Genomic DNA, 20,422 nt, shown 5'->3' with positions numbered 1-20,422 from the left:
AGGGTTCAACTCAAGAAATGTTTCCTTATAAAGCTCCCTGGGAGAGGGAATGTGGAAAATGGTGCTTGTTTCCTGGAGGGGGCACCATTCCTTAGGAAACTGTCTGGTAAAGCAAAGTTCTCAATTCCTGACAGTTACCTTTTTATGAAGATCCTGAAGAAAATAAGATAAATGAGGAGACATGGAGAAGGAACTTGTGTGTTGACTTGGGAGGTCTTTGGGGTAAGAAATATGTAGCAAGTTGATGTCAGAGGCAGAAAGGAGTAGGTGTGATGTTGGAAGAAAAAGTTAACCACCGAATAGTATTTCTGCCCGTCAGGAAACACTTCTTGAAGGTTATCTGATATTAAATTAGGATCTCAGCACCGGCATTTTCCAGACATCTTTGTGACTTACCACAAGATGCCACTGCCAGTCTTTGGCTGCTCTGTGTAAAACTGAGACACTACATAGCCACTGATTGGTGGACAGGGTCTCCTTGTCGGCTGCAAGGCTGGTTCTCCTGAAGTGTCGCAGGCTCTGGGGCTGGCAACATGTGTCACTACAAGGTCACGTGACCTGCACTCCCCAGCTGGTCAGCCAGGTACCTGCATCTCTGACTCCACCCCTGAGTCAACTCAGAACATGGATCCAGCCTCAGTACCCGCCTCTCCAGCTGCCCCTCACAAGTGTGGGGTCACTCTAGAAGTGCTGCTGGTGTTCCCTCCCAATGGAAAGGGCTGTCTGTAGCCCAGCGTCAGGGAGGGTGTAGTGCAATGCCTCATGCTGGTAAAGCATATGTGCTATTTCTTCCAGGAATTGTTGGTGCTTGTTGCTGTCACCTTGACATTTGTAATTTACTGCATGAGTGGATCTTGATGTATTTATCATTGACAGTACTAGATGTATAAGTGTTATTGGAAATTTTTCAAACCAGGGTGTATTTCCAAAAAGCTGCATGGTTAGTTTCTCAGTAAAGCTTTTCATATTGACTTCCAAAGAAGGTTCTGGACCTAAGACACAACCACCTCCTGTCAAATACGAGTGCAATTTGTCATTTGAAATGCTCTACTGCCTACTTCAGTCTGATCCCATTTTTCCCTCTGTAAAATGGGACTACTGCTGCTTGCCTGTGAAGAATGTGTGAGCATTAAGGGAACAAACCTGGCACACCAGAGGCACTTGGTAAACATTAGGCGTTTCATCCTGAGGGGTAAGTTTATCTCTGCTGATCGTTAACACACATTCTCTCTGATATTTAGAACCAGCTGGAAAATATTAAAAGCAAAGAAAGAGTTTTTATTCTTTGATATATAAAAACCAAGAAAACTTTCATATGTATACAACATAGTTTTTTTTTTCTTTTTCTTTTTTTTAAGAAGAAAATTTCAGAAATATAGACTTGGGTAGAAAAATACACTCAAGCAGCTGCTCAAGACAATTTGTAACTCCTAAAATTATGAACAATAGCACACAAATCTCAGCATAAGCCTTTTTTTCCTTTAAAAAATTATTCACATTTGTCTAACAACTTAAGATATGGTAAGAAATATAACTTCCTTCTTGGTAACACATCTTGTTTTTTGAGAAGATATTCAGTGACCAGCAATAACTTAGTGATAGAACCTTTACCTTGGAGTTTTGGTTCTATGACACTTGTCATAGTAAAAGAAATACTCCTGGGGCCCCAAAATGCTCATATAGTTTATTGGAGCCCATAAACTTGGGGGGTCCTAGACCTCAGAGGGGGAGCATCTTTGGTCTTCCCTGTATTTTAGTACCAAAACAGACAGTGATCCTGGCATACAAATAACAAAAACAAAGGTGCAGGAGACCATAGATACTCAGTAAAAGCTATTTATGTCCAATAAATAGTTTCCAAAAATAATTTTCTTTTCACTTAATGAATTCAGGAGAAATAAAAACATTGTGATACACTGTTTGACATCTGTTATCAAACTGACATCCATAAAGTCAGTTCTGCCACTGACCAGCAGGGAGTGCTAGACCACAGGAGAAGCAGCTGCATAGTTTCCCAAAGGGCAACCTACAAAAATACCTGTATTTACATGAAAACTTTTTGGGTGAAAAAGTTTAGTTTTCAAAGGATAAATGTAACATTTTCTCCTCAACACTGGGTTCAAGCAAAAAATACACTTCATATAAAATTTGGATGAAACATGAATAAACTTTAAGATGACTAAATATGTAAATATTGGTAGAATATCAAAGGGAAGTGATAATGAATTTACTCTGTGTTAAAAATCTTTACATTTCATGTGACTTGTTATTTAAAAGCAAAGATGCAGAACACACACATCTGAATGGCTGAGACCTCTCAGAAGCCCGAGTGACGTGTGGCTGGCTTGGCCACCATTCCTCATGGAAACACGTCATAACCACCCTCAGAGTCACAGTCCCAGGAACTGACTGGTGTTTATCTCAGAGTAGGTAATGGCTTTTGATCACAGATGGTGAGCTGCACCTCCCACTCTCTTCCAAAGTTAAATTCACCTTCAAAGGCCTCACAAAGTTGCCCACAGGGTGAGTCCGCCACCACAACCACCATGAACACTTCACATGGGTTCTTTCTTCCCTGTGAGGTGGCTATTTGAGACAGGACTACAAACTGTGAAATTCTGAAATTAATCCTCTGCAGTCATGCTTAGTACAGGTTTGTGTGCACTTGCTCTTAAATTCCAGTCTCTGCTTTCTTGCCACATTCTGCCTTCACAGCCTTCTGGCCCATCAGCAGGATCAGTGCAAGTCTGCAGGAAAGCACAGTGAAAACGTGACAACTATTTACTGGTTTGGCCAAAAACTTTCTTCAGGCTTTCCCAGAGAATCTTACAGAAAAACCCGAATGAGATTTTTGGCCAACCCAATACCAAAGTAATTTAAAGGCTTCATTTAAAAAAGTATGTTTTTAAAATTTAAAAATGAAATATTTTCTGCATTTAGGTCATTTCTGCCACTTCACAAAGGTGATGGACCCTATACCTGGGCTAGTATAGACTGTGCATGTGTGTGTATTTTATGTTCTACAGAGAAACTATAAAAATAGTTTTTTTTTTTTCTATTCATGAGTTGAAAGAATAGGGTTATGGATGAAAAAGGAGGGATAAGTAAAAACAACAAATAGGAGGAATGAAGTATACAATTTTTTCTTATTTTAAAATTGGAATAAAATTTTAGAAATATTTCTCCTTGGTAAACTGAGCTGTCTGGTGCCTGGCCCTACAGGGTGACCGCCGGCCCGTGCTCCTCCACCCCTCCCGGGGGCAGGGCCAGGCTGTGGCGGGGGTCAGAGCGGAGCGAGCTGAGAAGCCTCTGGACGCTGCCCTCTCGCCCGGGGCTGTGCAGGCCGGGCGCCAGGCCCGCGCCGTTTACGCGCGTGAGGCTGCCTGGAGGCGGCCTGGGCGCCAGCCGAGGCTCCAGCACGCCCTCGAGGACCACGTCGGCCTCCTCGTCGCTCTCCATCTCGTCCGGGGGCAAGTTCTGCAGGACGTGGGCCATGGGCAGGCTGTGGCGGCTGGCCGTGCTGTCCGAGGAGCGGCCGGAGCTGCCTGAGGCGCGGCTGCCCCGCACCACGTTGTTCCTCTGGTTGGCGGGCTTCACCGTCACGATGAGGTTGTGGCTGTTGGCGATCATCATGTCCGTGACCTGGTCCAGTGTCTTCCCGGCCACCTCGATCCCGTTCACCTCCAGGACCTCGTCATCCACGGCCAGCAGCCCGGTGCTCTCGGCGAGGCCGCCAGGCACCATGCGGGAGATGAAGACGCCGGGCACCTTCTCCAGGCCCTGTGGGGCCACACGCACGCTCGTGCCGTCGCGAATGTAGAAGCCCAGCGGCTTCTGGCAGCCGTGCCGGTACAGCCTCACGCGGCGGTGCGTCTCGGGGACGATGTCCACGTCGATGATGGAGGACACGGGGCGGAAGTCGTGCGGTAGGCCGATGTGCAGGTGTGCGCGCCGGCGGGGGCCGTCCTCCCGCAGGGCCAGCGGGCGCCGCCGCCTGGACAGCGAGCCCGCCCCGAAGCTGCAGTGCTCAGCCTCTTCTGGAAGGGCACAGAGAGGACAGTGAGAGCACGGATCGGGGGCACCAGGAAGCACAGTCAGGCTGCACTGAACACTCGGAGCGTCAGGTAAGTCCTGACTTTCTGCAGCTCTCCTCCCACCACCTCTCTGATGTGTTGTGTGACCCCAGAAAGTCTGAGACGGTGAGGAAATCAAATGGTGTAAAGAACCAACTAAAACACAAAGCTCCCACGCATGCCTTGGAGCTGAATCATCAATTCATTTTGTCACACGTCAGCTTTTGGGAGAGTCTCGGCTTCCTGGATGACATGCAGGCTACTGCAATAACTTCACTAGTGGTTTTGATGAGCCTACAGCAATCCTGTGCATCAGCCAAACTGGCCCAGCAATATTCACCAGGCAAATGTTGGATGCCAAGTTCAAGCACAATCACCTCCCTAAATTCAGCTCTACAGGCAACCAACAGAATGGTTGGAAGGTTAAGACAACTAACAACAGATGCAAGGTTTAAATGTGCCTGACTGGGTTCTGCAGTTACAGGGGAGCAGAGACACCAGGAACGGCCCCCACCTGGACAACAACTGCAGGGGCAGAGTCTGTCTGATGTAACTAATTTGGAACTTGAGAGTCTGTTGAAGGCTCAACTTCCAAGGGAAGAGCTGGATGCTAATAGCAGTCAATTCTGGGTAATTTCAACTCTTAGCACAATAGCAGCTACCTAGTCTACCCCCAGCACCCTGGCAGGGTCAGGGTGTGCACTGATCCTGGGGCAGTTTGTGGGATCTGTCCTCCAAACATCAGGTATCTGCTCCGACTACTGATTGCTCCTCCTCCACACAAAGGTGTGGAGGGGTGGGTGGCTATTGCTGCACCTCCCTGTGTTGTTGCAAGCCCCTCCCCTTCCACCTGAAGGAACATCCCGGAGAGCGAGAGGACTGGCACCCTTTCTCTCCCTTCATTTTTCACCTTTTCCCATTTTGGGAGCCAAAGTTTCAAGTCCAGGACATTAAAAACAGCTGCATATGTAGGGAAAGTCAGAAAGTGACTGTGCATGCTCAAGGAAAGGCTCAGAAAGGACCTTAGAAGGCCTTAAGTTCATACTTTAATGTTGATACTCAGCACAAAGACAGTCTACAGCAATTAAAAAAAAATAAACAACAACTGTAGCAAATCCTGGGGAAGGGGTACAATCTAATTTCCAGAGCTACCACATTTTGAATCCCCATTGTTCAACAACAATAGAGAATCGCAAAGCCTGCAAAGAAACAAGAGTGTGCCCTCACTCAAAGGAAAATCATCATAGAAACTGCCCCTGAAACAGCCTGATGGCAGATTTACTAGACAAAGACTTTAAAACAATGGCCTAAGACATGATCAAAAACAAAAAGATACTGGGCAGGTCAAGAAAACAACGTGTGAACAAAATGGAAATATCAATAGAGAGACAGAAAACCTAAAAGGAAACTAAATAGAAATTCTGGAGATGAAATTACAATAATGGAAAGTAGTGAATGGGGGATTCCAAGGCAGATTTGAGCAGGCAGAAGAAGGAATTAGTGAACTTGAAGACAGGACAGTAGAAGTTATCCTTTCTGAGGAAAAACAACAAAAGGTTACAGGAAAGTGAACAGAGTCTAAGCAATCACCTGGACACCATTAAGCAAACTGACATGGAGTTTGCAAGAGTCTCAGAAGGAGAAGAGAAAAGGGTGGAGGGACTATTTGAAGAAATAATGGCTAAAAACTCCCAAATGTGATGAAATGTGCAAATGTAAATGCCCATGCTCAACAGCCTCTAAGTCAGAAGAAGTCAAAGAGACCCAAGATGACAATATAATCAAGCTTAATTAAGACACAATGTAATTTTACATGCTCCAGAACCCAGAAGCAGTAATATGAAAGGAGGCTGGGGCAGACCCAACTGTTGATCTCAGAGAGTCCTGGGTAGGTAGAAGGTGACTGCAGATCACCCTAGGGACACAGATGCTGGTGGCAGTCATTTAGGGGAACTCATTCTGTCACGTGGACTCTAGCACTAGAAAGTGCCATCTTTGGCTTCTCCCTCTAGCTTATTAGTTTCAGGACCCAGCCCCTCCCCTGCCTAGCAGTCTGTAGGCACCAGCAGTGGGAGCTGGGCAGGGACACAGCACCACCTACCAGCATGCAGGTTGCCTAAAGACCTCCTGAGTCCACAGCCACTCCTGCAAACACCTTCTCTACCATAAGGCCCTGGCATCACACACTGGAGCTACATCCAGTGTTCCCCTAGGCACACTGCAGCTAGAGACTCAGGACCCAGCTCTGCTCACCAATGAGCCTCAGAGCCCCCTGAGTCCTGGCCACCAGCGTACAGACACCAGCCGCAGGAACACTGCAACCAGAGACTCCAGGACCCAGCTTCGCCTGCCAGTGGGTAGACCCTGGCCATAGAATTACTGCAGCTTGCCTTATCGGGTCTCAGGCCATCAGCAAGCTGACAACAGTCTTAGGATATCTCAGGATCCAGTCGTCAACACCACTCCGCTCCCAACCCAACAGTGGGATGAAACCTGCTATGAAACCCCAATGACCTTTCAGTAAGAGGCCTCAGGATCTGGCTTCAACCACCAGTGAGCCAGAACTAGCCCCTGGACCCCCAGTCCCCAGAATCACCCACCTTAAAGCCAACAGCGGCTCTGAGACACCTTAGACTCCTCAGCCAGCTGCCCAAGGAGAAAGTCCCACTCACCAGCAGGCCAGTATCAGCTGTGGGATACTGGAGAACCTACCCACCAACAGGCCAACACTAGATCCAGGAACTCTGGTTCTGCAGCCATCTATCCATCCCGGAACCAGGCTCTGCCCAACAGTGAGCACCAGACCTGTGAGCAGCCAGGGTTTTGCAGCCAGCTGCCCTGTGACCTGGCTCTGCCACCTGGAGGCCAGCGGTCTCCACCCAGAGTAGAGCCTGGCAAACCAGCAGACGGGGCCAGCTGCACCTACCAGACTGCCCATAGAGTCATCCTGCCGCAACAAAAGGGCCCACAAGCCCTCATGCAGCATATAGCTCTGGTGACCAGAGAGGTGTGTGCTGTGAGGAACATATGACATCTCCTAAAAAAGGCTGCTTCTCTAAGATCAGGAAATGTAACCAACATACGAGATACACAGAAATAAAAACAGCAAATGAGGCAGTAGAGGAACAGATTCCAAATGAAAACAAAAAAACAGAAGAACCAAGAGAATAGAGATAAGCAGTTTACCTGGTAAATAGCTCATGGTAATGATCATAAAGGTAATCAAAGAACTTGGGAGAAGAATGGATGAGCAGATTGAAAAGTTAGAAGTTTTAAACAAAGAGCAAGAAAAAGAATGATCAGAGATATACAATAACTAAAATGAAAATACGCTAGAAGGAATCAACAGCAGATTAAATGATGCAGGTATGGATCAGCGAGCTGGAAGACAGAGTAGTGGAAATCAGAGTAGTGGAAGCTGAACAGAAAAAAATGAAATGAGGACAGTTTAAGAGGTCTCTAGGATAATATCAACTGTACTAACAGTTGCATCAAAGGGGTCCCAGAAAGAGAAAAACGGACTGAAAATACACTTAGGATATACTAGCTGAAAACTTCCCTAACCTGGGAAAGGAAGCAGACATCCAGGTCCAGGAAGTAGAAAGCCCACGCAGGATCAATCCAAAGAGGATCACACCAAGATAATTTGTATTTAAAATGGCAGAAATTAAGATAAAGAGAATATTAATGGCAACATTAATATTAAAGGCAAAAGCAAGAGCAACACACAAGGGACTTTTCAGCAGAAACTCTGCAAGCCAGAAGGGAGTGGCACCATATATTTAAATTGATGAAAGGGGAAAACTTACAATCAAGAATATTCTACTTGGCGAGGTTCTCATTCAGATCTGATGGAGATCAAAAGTTTTACAGCTAGGCAAAAGCTAAAAGAGTTCAGCACCATGAAACCAGCCTTACAAGAAATGTTAAAAGGACTTCTTTAAGCAAACAAGAAAAGACTACAACGAGAAACATGAAAACTACTAAAGGAAAAAAGCTCACCAGTAAAACCAAATATATAGGAAAGATAGTAAACCTACCACATACAATGGTAGTAGGAAAGTTAAAAGACAAAAGTAGTACATCATCTGTATCTGCAATAGGTAGTTAAGGGATAGAAAAAAAATATGTAAAATGTGATGTCAAAACAGTAATTGTGGGGGGAGGGGAGTAAAACTGCAGAGTTGTTTAAATGTGTTTGGAATTGTGAGATCAACAATTTATCATCCCTTATGGTAACCACAAACCAAAAACCTATAATACAAACAAAAGAGAAAGTTTTCCAAACATAACACTAAAGATGCTATCAAAAGACAAGGGAACAAAAGAAGAAAGGATAAAAAAAGCTACAAAACAACTCAAAATTAACTAAAATGACAATAAGTATGTACCTATTAATAATTACTTTCAATGTAAATGGACTAAATCCTCCAATCAAAAGATATAGAATGGCTGAATGCCTACAGAAACAAGAGCCATGTGTATGCTGCAGGAGACTCACTTCATATCTAAAAACACACACAGACTGAACGGGGATAGAAAAAATTTATTCCATGCAAACGGAAATGGAAAAAAGCCAAGATAAGAATACTAGACAAAACAGACGTTAAGATAGACTGTAACAAGTAACAAAGAACAACATTAAGTAATGATCAAGGTACCACTCAAGTAAAAAGATGTAATAGTTGTAGATATATATGTACTCAATGCAGTAGCACCTAAATACAGAAAGCAAATATTAACAGACATAAAGGGAGAGACTGACAGTAGCACAGTAATAGTGAGGATCTTTACCATCCCACTAACATCAACAAGGGCTTCCCTGGTGGCTCAGTGGTAAAGAATCCGCCTGCCAATGCTGGAAATGTGGGTTCAGTCCCTGGGTTGGGAAGACCTCCTGGAGAAGGAAATGGCAACCCACACCAGTATTCCTGCCTGGGAAACCCCATGGACAGAGGAGCCTGGCAGACTGCAGTCTATGGGGTTGCAAAGAGTCAGACACAGCTGAGAAACTAAACAACAACAACATAAACAGATGAGACAGAAAATCATTAAGGAAACTGGTCTTAGATGACACATTAGATTACATGGACTTATATAATTCCACCCCAAAGCATCAGAATATGCATTCTTTTCAAGTGCACATGGATAGATCACATGCTGGGCCATAAAATAAGTCTTGGCAAATTTTAAAACATTGAAATCATGTCAAGCATCTTTTCCAACCACTATATTGCTGCTGCTAAGTCGCTTCAGTCATGTCCGACTCTGTGCGACCCCATAGACTGTAGCCCACCAGGTTCCCCCATCCCTGGGATTCTCAAGGCAAGAACACTGGAGTGTGTTGCCATTTCCTTCTCCAATGCGTGAAAGTGAAGTCTCTCAGCCATGTCCGACCCTTAGTGACCCCATGGACAGCAGCCTACCAGGCTCCTCTGTCCATGGGAGTTTCCAGGCAAGAGTACTGGAGTGGGGTGCCATTGCCTTCTCCGAATCACTATGCTATGAGACTACAAAACCAACTACAAGAAAAAAAAAACTGCAGAAGACAAAAACATGTAGAGGCTAAACAATATACTACTAAAGAACCAATGGATCTTTAGTAAGATGAAATAAAAAATGGAGACAAATGAAAATGAAAACACACTGATCCAACATCTATGGGACACGGCAAACATAAGAGAGAAGTTTACAGTAATACAAGCTTACCTAAGGAAACAAGAAACATCTCAGACAACCTAACCTTTCACGCAAGGGAACTAGAAAAAGAACAAACAAAACCCAAAGTTAGGAGAAGGAAATAAACCATAAAGATCAGCAGAAATAAATGAAATAGAGGCTTAAAAAATAGAACAAATGAAACTAGGAGCTGGTCCTTTGAAAAGATAAATAAAATTGATAAATTTTTAGCAAGACTCATCAAGAAAAAGATATCAAAAAAGAAAATTATAGGCCAATATCTCTGATGAGCATAGACACTCATATTCTCAACAAAATGTTAGCAAACTGAATCCAACAATATATTAAAAAGATCATATACCACGATTACACAGGATTCATCCCAGGGAAGCAAGTATGGTTCCACACTCACAGATCAATCAATGTGACATACCATTTTCACAAATTTGAAGGATAAAAATCATAACATCATCTCAATAAATGCAGAAAAAGCTTTTGACAGAATTCAACATTTATGATAAAAACTCTCCACAGTGGGTATAGAGGGAACATACCTAAACATAAGAAAGGTTAGACCTTGCTTTCATCACCAGTCATATCCACAACTGGGTGTTGTTTTTGCTTTGGCTCCATCTCTTCATTCTTTCTGGAGTTATTTCTCCACTGATCTCCAGTAGCATATTGGTTACCTACCGACCTGGGGAGTTCATCTTTCAGTGTCCTATCTTTTTGCCTTTTCATACTGTTCATGGGGTTCTCAAGGCAGGAATACTGCAGTGGTTTGCCATTCCCTTCTCCAGTGGACCACATTTTGTCAGAAATCTCCATCGTGGTGGCCCTCCGTCTTGGGTGGCCCTACATGGCATGGCTCATAGTTTCATTGAGTTAGACAAGGCTGTGGATGTGACTGGAGATGAAGGCAAGGTCCAATGCTATAAAGAGCAATATTGCATAGGAACCTGGAATGTTAGGTCCATGAATCAAGGCAAATTGGAAGTGGTCAAACAGGAGATGGCAAGAGTGAACGTCAGCATTTTAGGAATCGGTGAACTAAAATGGACTGGAATGGGTGAATTGAACTCAGATGACCATTATATCTACTACTGTGGGCAATAATCTCTTAGAAGAAATGGAGGAGTCATCATAGTCAACAAGAGAGTCCGAAATGCAGTACTTGGATGCAGTCTCAAAAATGACAGAATGATCTCTGTTTGTTTACAAGGCAAACCATTCAATATTACCGTAATCCAAGTCTATGCCCTGATCAGTAATGCTGAAGAAGCTGAAGTTGAACGATTCTATGAAGATTGACAAGACCTTCTTGAATTAACAACCAAAAAAGATGTCCTTTTCATTATAGGGGACTGGAATGCAACATAGGAAGTCAAGAAACACCTGCAGTAACAGGCAAATTTGGCCTTGGAGTACAAAACGAAGCAGGTCAAAAGCTAACAGTTTTGCCAAGAGAACGCACTGGTCATAGCAAACACCCTCTTCTAACAACACAAGAGAAGACTCTACACATGGACATCACCAGATGGTCAACACCAAAATCAGATTGATTATATTCTTTGCAGCCACAGATGGAGAAGCTGTATACAGTCAGCAAAAACAAGTCTGGGAGCTGACTTTGGCTCCTTATTGCCAAATTCAGACTTAAATTGAAGAAAGTAGGGAATACCACTGGACCATTCAGGTATGACCTAAATCAAATCCCTAATGATTATACAGTGGAAGTGAGAAATAGATTTAAGGGACCAGATCTGATAGAGTGCCTGGTGAACTATGGACAGAGGTTTGTGACATTGTACAAGAGACAGGAATCAGGAACATCCCCAAGAAAAAGAAATGCAAAAAGGCAAAATGGTTGTCTGAGGAGGCCTTACAAATAGCTGTGAAAAGAAGAGAAGCCAAAAGCAAGGAGAAAAGGAAAGATATACCCATTTGAATGCAGAGTTCCAAAGAATAGCAAGGAGAGATAAGAAAGCTTTCCTCAGCAATCAACGATCAGTGCAAAGACATAGAGGAAAACAATAGAATGGGAAAGACTAGAGATTTCTTCAAGAAAATTAGAGATACCAAGGGAACATTTCATGCAAAGATGGGCTTAATAAAAGATATAAATGGTATGGACCTAACAGAAGCAGAAGATATTAAGAAGAGGTGGCAAGAATACACAGAAGAACTGTACAAAAAAGACCTTCACAACCCAGATAATCACAATGGTGTGATCACTCACCTAGAGCCAGACATTCTGGAATGTGAAGTCAAGTGGGCCTTAGGGAGCATCATTGTTAACAAAGCTAGTGGAGGTGATGGAATTCCAGTTAAGCTATTTCAAATCCTAAAAGATGATGCTGTGAAAGTGCTGCACTCAATTATGTCAGCAAATTTGGAAAACTCAGCAGTGGCCACAGGACTGGAAAAGGTCAGTTTTCATTCCAACCAAAGAAAGGCAATGCCAAAGAATGCTCAAACTACTGCACAATTGCACTCATCTCACATGCTGGCAAAGTAATGCTCAAAATTCTCCAAGCCAGGCTTAAACAATAAGTGAATGGTGAACTTCCAGATGTTCAAGCTGGTTTTAGAAAAGGCAGAGGAACCAGAGATTGAATTGCCAACATCCTCTGGATCATCAAAAAAGCAAGAGAGTTCCAGAAAAACATCTATTTCTGCTTTATTGACTATGCCAAAGCCTTTGACTGTGTGGATCACAACAAACTGTGGGAAATTCTGAAAGAGATGGGAATACCAGACCACCTGACCTGCCTCTTGAGAAACCTGTATGCAGGTCAGGAAGCAACAGTTAGAACTGGACATGGAACAACAGATTGGTTCCAAATAGGAAAAGGAGTATGTCAAGGCTGAATATTGTCACCCTGCTTATTTAACTTATATGTAGAGTACATCATGAGAAATGATGGGCTGGATGAAGTGCAAGCTGGAATCAAGATTGTTGGGAGAAATATCAATAACCTCAGATATGCAGATGACACCACCCTTATGGCAGAAAGTGAAGAAGAACTAAAGAGCATCTTGATGAAAGTGAAAGAGGAGAGTGAAAAAGTTAGCTTAAAGCTCAAAATTCAGAAAACAAAGATCATGGCATCCAGTCCCATCACTTCATGGCAAATAGATGGAGAAACAGTGGAAACAGTGGCAGACTTTATTTTTTCGGGCTCCAAAGTCACTGCAAATGGTGATTGCAGCCATGAAATAAAAAGATGCTTACTCCTTGGAAGAAAAGTTATGATCAACCTAGACAGCATATTAAAAAGCAGAGACATTACTTTGGCAACAAAAGTCAAGGCTATGGTTTTTCTAGTAGTCTTGTATGGATGTGAGAGTTGGACTATAAAGAAGGTTGAGCACTGAAGAATTGATGCTTTTGAACTGTGGTGTTGGAGAAAACTCTTGAGAGTCCTTGGACTGCAAGGAGAAATAACCAGTCCATCCTAAAGGAAATCAGTCCTGAATGTTCATTGGAAGGACTGATGTTGAAGCTGAAACTCCAATACTTTGGCCACCTGATGCGAAGAGCTGACTCATTTGAAAAGACCCTGATGATGGGAAAGATTGAAGGCAGGAGAAGAAGGGGACGACAGAGGATGAGATGGCTGGATGGCATCACTGACTCAATGGACATGAGTTTGGGTAAACTTCAGGAGTTGGTGATGGACAGGGAGGCCTGGCGTGCTGCAGTCCATGGGGTCACAAAGAGTCGGCCGTGACTGAACTGAACTGAAGAAAGGTTATATAGGATAAGCCCACACCTAACATCATACTCAACAGTGAAATGCTCAAAGCACTTTCCCTAAGATGAGGAAGAAAACAAGATTGCCAACTTTCACCAGTTATATTCAATATAGTATTAGATGTCCTAACCAGAGCAATCAGACAAGAAAAAGCAAAAGAGAAATCCAAATTGGAAAAGAAGAAATAAAACTGTCACTATTTAAAGATAACATGATCTTCTACATAGAAAATCCTAAAGATGCCGCCAAAAACCTACTAGAGCTCATCAATTAATTCAGTACAGTTGCAGGATACAAAATTAATGTTCAGAAATCTTTCATTTCTATGTATTAAGAATGAACTGTCAGAAAGAGAAGTTAAGCAAACAGTCTCATTTATAGTCATATCAAAAAAGAAATAGATTACATAGGAATAAATCCAAGGAGGTAAAAGACCTGTGCTTGGAAAACTAGAAGACCCTAGCAAAAGAAGTTGATGATGACACAGATAGAAGGAAACATATGCTGTTGATTAGAAGAGTCATCATAATACTGTGAAAATAACCATACTGCTCAAGGCAGTCTACAGATTTAATGCAATCCCTGTCAAAATACCCATGAGACTTTCCATAGAACTAGAACAAATAATTAAAAAATATGTGTGGAAACACAGAAAACCCGAATAGCCAAAACAGTCTTGAGAAGAACAGAGCTGAAGGTAACATGCTCCCTGAGTCCAGGCTATTATAAAGCTATACTAATCAAAACCAAATGGTACTGGCACAGAACAGACACAGATCAATGAGACAATAAAAAGCCCTCAAATAAAGTGTGGGAGGCAGGTGGCTGTGGCCTTGGCCAAGCCGTGCCGGACCTCAGCACCCAGACACCTCACGCCTACAGGCCACACTTCCACCCACCCACTCCCTGCTGTTCTTGTAACTGCTCAAGCTGGGAACCTCCAGACAGATGTAGCAACCAAGGTGCATTCTGCCCACCTGGCAGAAAGCCCCCACCCCAGCGCTTGGCGGGGTGTCCTCAGCTTTTTCTGCCGATTAGGCTAGGCCTGCGGGGAGGAGAGGGCCTCTCTGGGCGCCCCGCCTGCCGTCCAGTCAGCTGGGTCTGCTGTCCTCCGCCTTGTGCTGCTGACTCAGTTTCTCCAGACACAAGCTGAGGCGGTCTCCTTTCCTCCCAGCAGAGTTAGCCGGCTTTAAAGCGTCATGGAGAGAAGGAAGAGCTCAGGAATGAGTCTGATCACTGTCAGGATCACAAGAGAGCCCCCGTGACTCTGCTGCATGGTCACCGGAGGAGCACCCAGACCCACAGCACAGGAAGTGGTGCGAGCAGACCGCTGGCTTCTGCGTAAAAGAATTCTACAAATGAAGGGATTCCAGACACAGAAATGAGAGGACAGAGGGGAAAGGTGGGGGGGGGGGAGTGGCCTGAGAACATCCTTCTACCTTTCAGTGACGCATGCCACACAGGCTGAGAAGCTCACATGGGGACTTTAATTAGCCATCACCCAGCTGCGTGCAAACACCGCCTCCAGTCTGAGCTTGTCCAGGGTATCTAAGGCCCAGCAGCTCCCCTGCCCATGATTAAGCAGACATGCAAACCTCCCAGAAGAGCTGCACCACTGGATCAAACACAAGTCAGAACGAGTCTATTCTTAGAGACACTGGAAACGTTAACATTTAAATGAAAAAAAAAAAAAGCCTGCCACATAAGCTGAAAAATAAAATGTGCCACATATTGCAAAGGAATCTGAAACTCCTGCAGTTTTCTTTCCTCACACACTTTGTCCTGAAGCCTCAAGACCTGTCTCCTTAGACTGTTTTCCCTCAGTGCCCCTGACAAACTCAGTTCCTGCAGTGACCAGAACTCCCTGTAGGGTCCCCCCCAACCCCATGCACTCAGCTCTCTCTACCCCCAGCTCATTCGATTCGCTGGGCTGCAGGGACTCAGATGCCACCTCCAGATGCTCCGTCTTGGCCCCCCCAGCCCCACCCCCCGTTTTCCTCAAAGGAAGCCGTCCTGTGAGCCCCCATCTCCCGCAGGAGTGCAGTCCCTGGGCTTGCTGAGCCCCCGTGGGAGGAAGCGTGGTGGACGGCTCCAGTGGCACCCAAGGGCCACACACTGGCCGTGCGCCAGGTGTTGCTCTGGCATCATGGCTGCTTTTATCAGGGCTGGTTCCAGAATCAAAGGAAGTTTAAAGAGGATTTTAAAGAAATGACTCAAAATGAATGCAGAGTCAGGTGTAGGGCAGTGAGTCTTAAAGATCTCCTAGCAGTAAACTGCTCTAAGGATCAAGGATGCCTGGCTTGGGAGCCGAGAGTGAGCCCGGCACCTGCCAGTCTGTGTCCATCTGTCCCTTCCTGCTCTGCAATGGTTCAGCTAGTTCTGGAACCAAGATCTTGGGTGGGGCTGGGGTTGGGCTCAGGCCAGTCAGGACCCCTCTTGGAGCTGTGGTCCTAGGACCCCTCCTAGAGGTAAACCTGCATTTCAATTCTTTCTGGGAAGAAGGGGCTGCTTCAGGGTGTGGCACCTCCCGACAGCAGACACAGCTGTTCTAGCAGGGGGTGCATAGGCTCTGGGGGGCTCGCCATGGACACTCAGCATGTGTCTAAGCATCTCTGCTAATCATCCCAGCAGGGAAGCCCTGGTAGCCCTGGGTCACTGGGCCATCTGGGGGACGAAGGAAGATAGGTCCACTGTCTGTGCCATCTGCAGAGACCCCTGCAGACCAGTGTCAGGAACCTGGGAGGAGAGTACCTAGAGGCAGGGCTGAGGGCCGCTCACAGGGCTTCCGGGGTGTGGCCTTCTCAGTGGCTGTGAGCTCCATGTCCCAGGGCAGGCAGGGGCCCTGAACTGTGTCCATGAACTAGAGTTGGCCTTTGGGGCTTGTGCTTCTCAGGTGACAACATCTGTTTTAACCAGCACAGAGGTGTCTTGTATGCTTGTGTTCTGCTCCCAGTTGCTTGATTTTCTTGTTTTTTTTTTTCCCCTCTTCCTTCCACAAGAGATGCCAGTTGCCCGCCTGCCCCCTGCCCCGCCCAGCCCCCTGCAACTTCAGCAGGACAGGCTCTGTCAACCCTGAGACTGGCTCTCGGTTGACCAAACTGTAGGTGGTGGTCAGCAGGTCCCAGGCAGCGGCCTCCACCTACATTGGGGCCAGGGACTAACCAGCTTCCTAGCCTCTCTGTCTCCCACATAGGTTGGGTTGTGGGACAGCCAACAGCCTCCTCCCCCAACCCCAAAAGCTGACTGAGTGACAAAGCTTCCTTATAATCACACCTGTGGATCCACCCTTTTTGGTAAACTCTAAGACTCTTTGGTCCCTTATTATTAGCAGTACTCAATTATAACCAACTTGTGGCAGAGTAGCACCTCGGGTCCTACATCTGCCAAGCAGGTGACAGGTCTGGAAGCTGCCCTGGGGTGCTCAGGTAAGCATCAGCCGCAGGCAGGTGGGCTGAGACACACCCGTCAGCTAGGTGTGCAGACGGCCAAAGAAACCTGAAAACAGGCGGGGCACAGGTGCCTATCGAGGGCTGGGAAGGTGGGAAGGAGCACCTCCAACTCATACGGTGGTGGTGGGGGGTGAGGCTGGAGCACCAGTTGGGAGAAACCCTCCCTAACAAGCTCGCCAGTCTGCCAGCCCTGCTTCCCTCTCAATTTAAAACATGTTCTTTCAAAGTAAACCCCTCTCATGTGAGCTTCAGAAAGGCTGGGCACTTGACAACAAGCTTTCTTTTGACGAAAAGCAAAACAAAACAAAGTAAGTCCTTCCTGGGTGTCTGAGGGCTCAGGCCCCTTAAATGGTCCAGTGCTGTCAGCCCTCCATGTCTGTGGGTTCTGTATCCGCATCCTCTTCAGTCCTCAGTTCAACTGAATCCGTGGACGTGAGACCGCGGATACAGAGGGTCAGCTGTTCTAGTGTTCCCCTGGGTACTGTTTTTGGTAACTTGGACATAGAATTCTTTAGACTGCTCCCCACCCCAAGTCCAGGGCACAGAGTGTGTGTTGCTGGCCCTGATACACAAGGAGACACAAGGGAGGAATCAGCAGGATAGAGTTTAAATGTTCCTTGGGAAAAACCCCAAAGCCATAACCCACTGCTTGGTTACCACTGTCGGTGTATCTTCTTCCCATGAGAACTGTCTCAGGCTGTGCCTGCCTGCTCCCCTGTGAACCCCTCGAGCAGGTGAGCATGGATGCAGCTAGAGGGTATCCCCACCCCAGGAGGATGTTTCCACACCACCCTCCTCCCCTGCAAAATCTCTAAGACAGAGGAGCTTGCAGGCCCCCACACCTGCCCCAGCCCATGGCGGGGCTGTCAGCACGGAGCACCAGGTGGCACCGCCCAGCTGTGTATTTCACCAGCCCATGTTCCTCCCCTGAGCGTTTGCCTTGAAAGTGCTTTCTTGAGATAACATTCACATAACGTAAAATTCACCATTTAAACCACTTAAAAAATGCACAATCCTGAGGTTTTAAGTAAATTCACAATGTTGTGGAAACACCACCACTATCTAATTCCAGAGCATTTTCATTACCCCAGAAAGAAACACCACCCTTCAAAATGCCCTCCTCCCTCCAGCCCCAAGCAAATACTCATCTACTGTCTGTCTCTATAGTCTGGACACTTCATATAAGTGGACTTATACAGTATGTGGCCTTCTGTGCCTGACTTTTTTCAGTGAGCATTATATTTTCAAGTTCATTTCTTACCTACAGCTGAATAATATTCCGCTGTACAGATGGACCACATTTTAAAAATTCATGCATCCTTGATGGACACTTGGCTTGTCTCCACTTTTGGCCTTCGTGAACTGTGCAGTGTGAATGTTCTTGTGTGGACACACGTGCTCATTTCTCTTGGGTAGATAGCTAGGAGTGACATTGCTGGGTCATATGGTAACCATAATTTCAACTTTTTGAGGAATCGCTGAACTATTTTCCGTGGTGGCTATGCTATTTTATATTCCTATCGGCAGGGCCTGAAGGCTCTAGTTTCTCCACATTTGTTTCTTGTTGTCTTCATCTTTTCATGTGCTTATTGGCATCTGAATATCTTCTCTGGAAAAATGTCTGTTCAGATCCTTTGCCTTTTTGTCATTGGTGAGAATTTTCTTTCTATTCTAGATACAAATATAAGATATATGACTTGGGTTTTCATTTTCTTGATAGTGTCCCCTGATACACAGAAGTTTTACATTTTGATGAGTTCCAGTTTATCTAGTTTCCCTTCTGTTGGGTGTGCTTTTGGTATTATATTTAGGAAGCCATCGCCTAACCCAGGCTCATGTCCCTGTGCATTTCTAAGTAAAGCAGCAAACAAAAGTAGCTATGGCCCTGGTTCTGAAAAACAGAAACATAAATAACACCATGTGTGTGGGATCTGGTCTGAGGAGCTGTTTTCTGTCTGCCCTGCAGAAGAGGCCCAACACAAAATACCATGCCTTAATAGAAGTTGCTGGAACCAGCATGATGAGAATATGAGCAATGCAACCACACAATGCACAGAGTCCTAATTTGAAAAGTTAAGCACGACGTTCCCTCCCAGTTTCCCAGCCTTATGTGAGGGTGACGCCTGCCAGGAGGCTGAACAAGTTTACCAGGAAGACAAGACTCTGTGTTTTCTGTTAAAAATTTCCTCAAACAGATCAATCTTGAAAGCACCTCAAAGTGAAAATAAAGTCAACTCTGAAACACTTTTCTTTGCCAAGAGGAAGCCATGCCCAAGTTCTGCGAGATGTTTGATCTGTTCCCCAAAGAGTCAGCTGAGATGCCGTCAAAGCCCACTGTGAGCAGTTCTAGGTCCTGCATGGCCAGTTCTGGGCAGCACCCAAGATTCTCCACCGAGATTCAGGGTCCAGATTGCTGGTGGGACCTCTGAGGTCAATGACCAGTGAAGCTTTATGGCTTCAGGACATGGAAGAAGCCAGGCTGAGGCCCAGCTGGGTCACTGTAGCCCAGGGAGTGGTTTGCTCCTTCTGAGCCACCCTCCACCTCTCCGGGGCTCCAGAGCAAGAAAGCAAAGGCGCATGGAGCCAGGAAGTCTGAACCACCCTCTCCAACCCACTCCAGGTGCTCAGGGCCCAGCTTCAGGCCCACAGACACGGGCAGGTCAGGGGGTCAGGAGCCATGTGGGTGACTTTCCTGAGGCCTGGAGAGGCCACGTCAGCTGGGAACACCCTTTCCTGGAGGCCGAGCTGGCTAAGAGCATCCCACCCCTTCCTCCTCGGTCGTCAGGACTCCCGAGGCCCAGGGAACCTCCCTCTAAGGCTAGATGCAGACACCACTAGGTACGGGACCCTGGTGCTTGCCTGCACATTGCTCCGGAGGTGGCAGGAGTGAAGATAGCGTCAGGAAGACTCACTCCCTCCTGCTGGTTCGTTCATTGAGTCAACGTAGAGAGAAAGTGCTCGGCACCTGTCGGGAGCCGACACTAAACACATTGGATCAAGTGGATTAAATACACAAAACAGAAAGAAAACGCCCCGACAGTCCTGCTGCTCCCTAGTAAATGTCTCGTGCAAACTTTCCCAGGCTGTTTCGTGTACCTAACACGTGTCTGTGTGGCGGGGGTTCTCCAGAGACATGGAGCTGATAGCACATGTGGACGCAGACAGGAGAGGAAATTTGTGGCGGTGTTTATGGAGGCCGTGCGTCCCCCATGTCTGAGGGCAGGAAAGGCAGACCCTCCAGCCCCGGAAGGGAGGACCCCCTGGTTCACCTTTGTCCTCATTTGGTCCTCTGGCCGGTGGGGTGGTGGAGACTGGCCCCAGCCAGTCCTGGGTTCAGATGCCCATCTCTCCTGGAGACATGCGCACAGACACAGCCTCTCTGGGCGTCGCTCACGGCAGTCAAGCTGACACGTACGATTAACCATCGTGACACAAACGCAGAAAATACACTCAGTAACACTTC

At 46.0% G+C, this 20,422-nt stretch overlaps 1 protein-coding gene across 1 annotated transcript in view; it reads right to left on the bottom strand.

Annotated features, from left to right (window-relative positions):
* Positions 1 to 1,257: 1,257 nt before the first annotated feature.
* PARD6G (par-6 family cell polarity regulator gamma) overlaps positions 1,258 to 20,422 on the bottom strand; it is a 72,885-nt gene continuing 53,720 nt past the window's right edge. Inside the window, exon 3 of the mRNA XM_043444008.1 lies at positions 1,258 to 4,037. Within this exon, the coding sequence (XP_043299943.1) occupies positions 3,217 to 4,037 (821 nt within the window). The 3' untranslated portion in view covers positions 1,258 to 3,216. The remainder of the gene's footprint in view (positions 4,038 to 20,422) is intronic.

This window comes from Cervus canadensis, chromosome 23 (genome assembly GCF_019320065.1).
Source record: "Cervus canadensis isolate Bull #8, Minnesota chromosome 23, ASM1932006v1, whole genome shotgun sequence".
NCBI classification, from domain to species: Eukaryota; Metazoa; Chordata; class Mammalia; order Artiodactyla; family Cervidae; genus Cervus; species Cervus canadensis.
The sequence above is the reverse complement of the archived record's forward strand: the minus strand, read 5'-3'. Positions and strand labels throughout refer to the sequence as shown.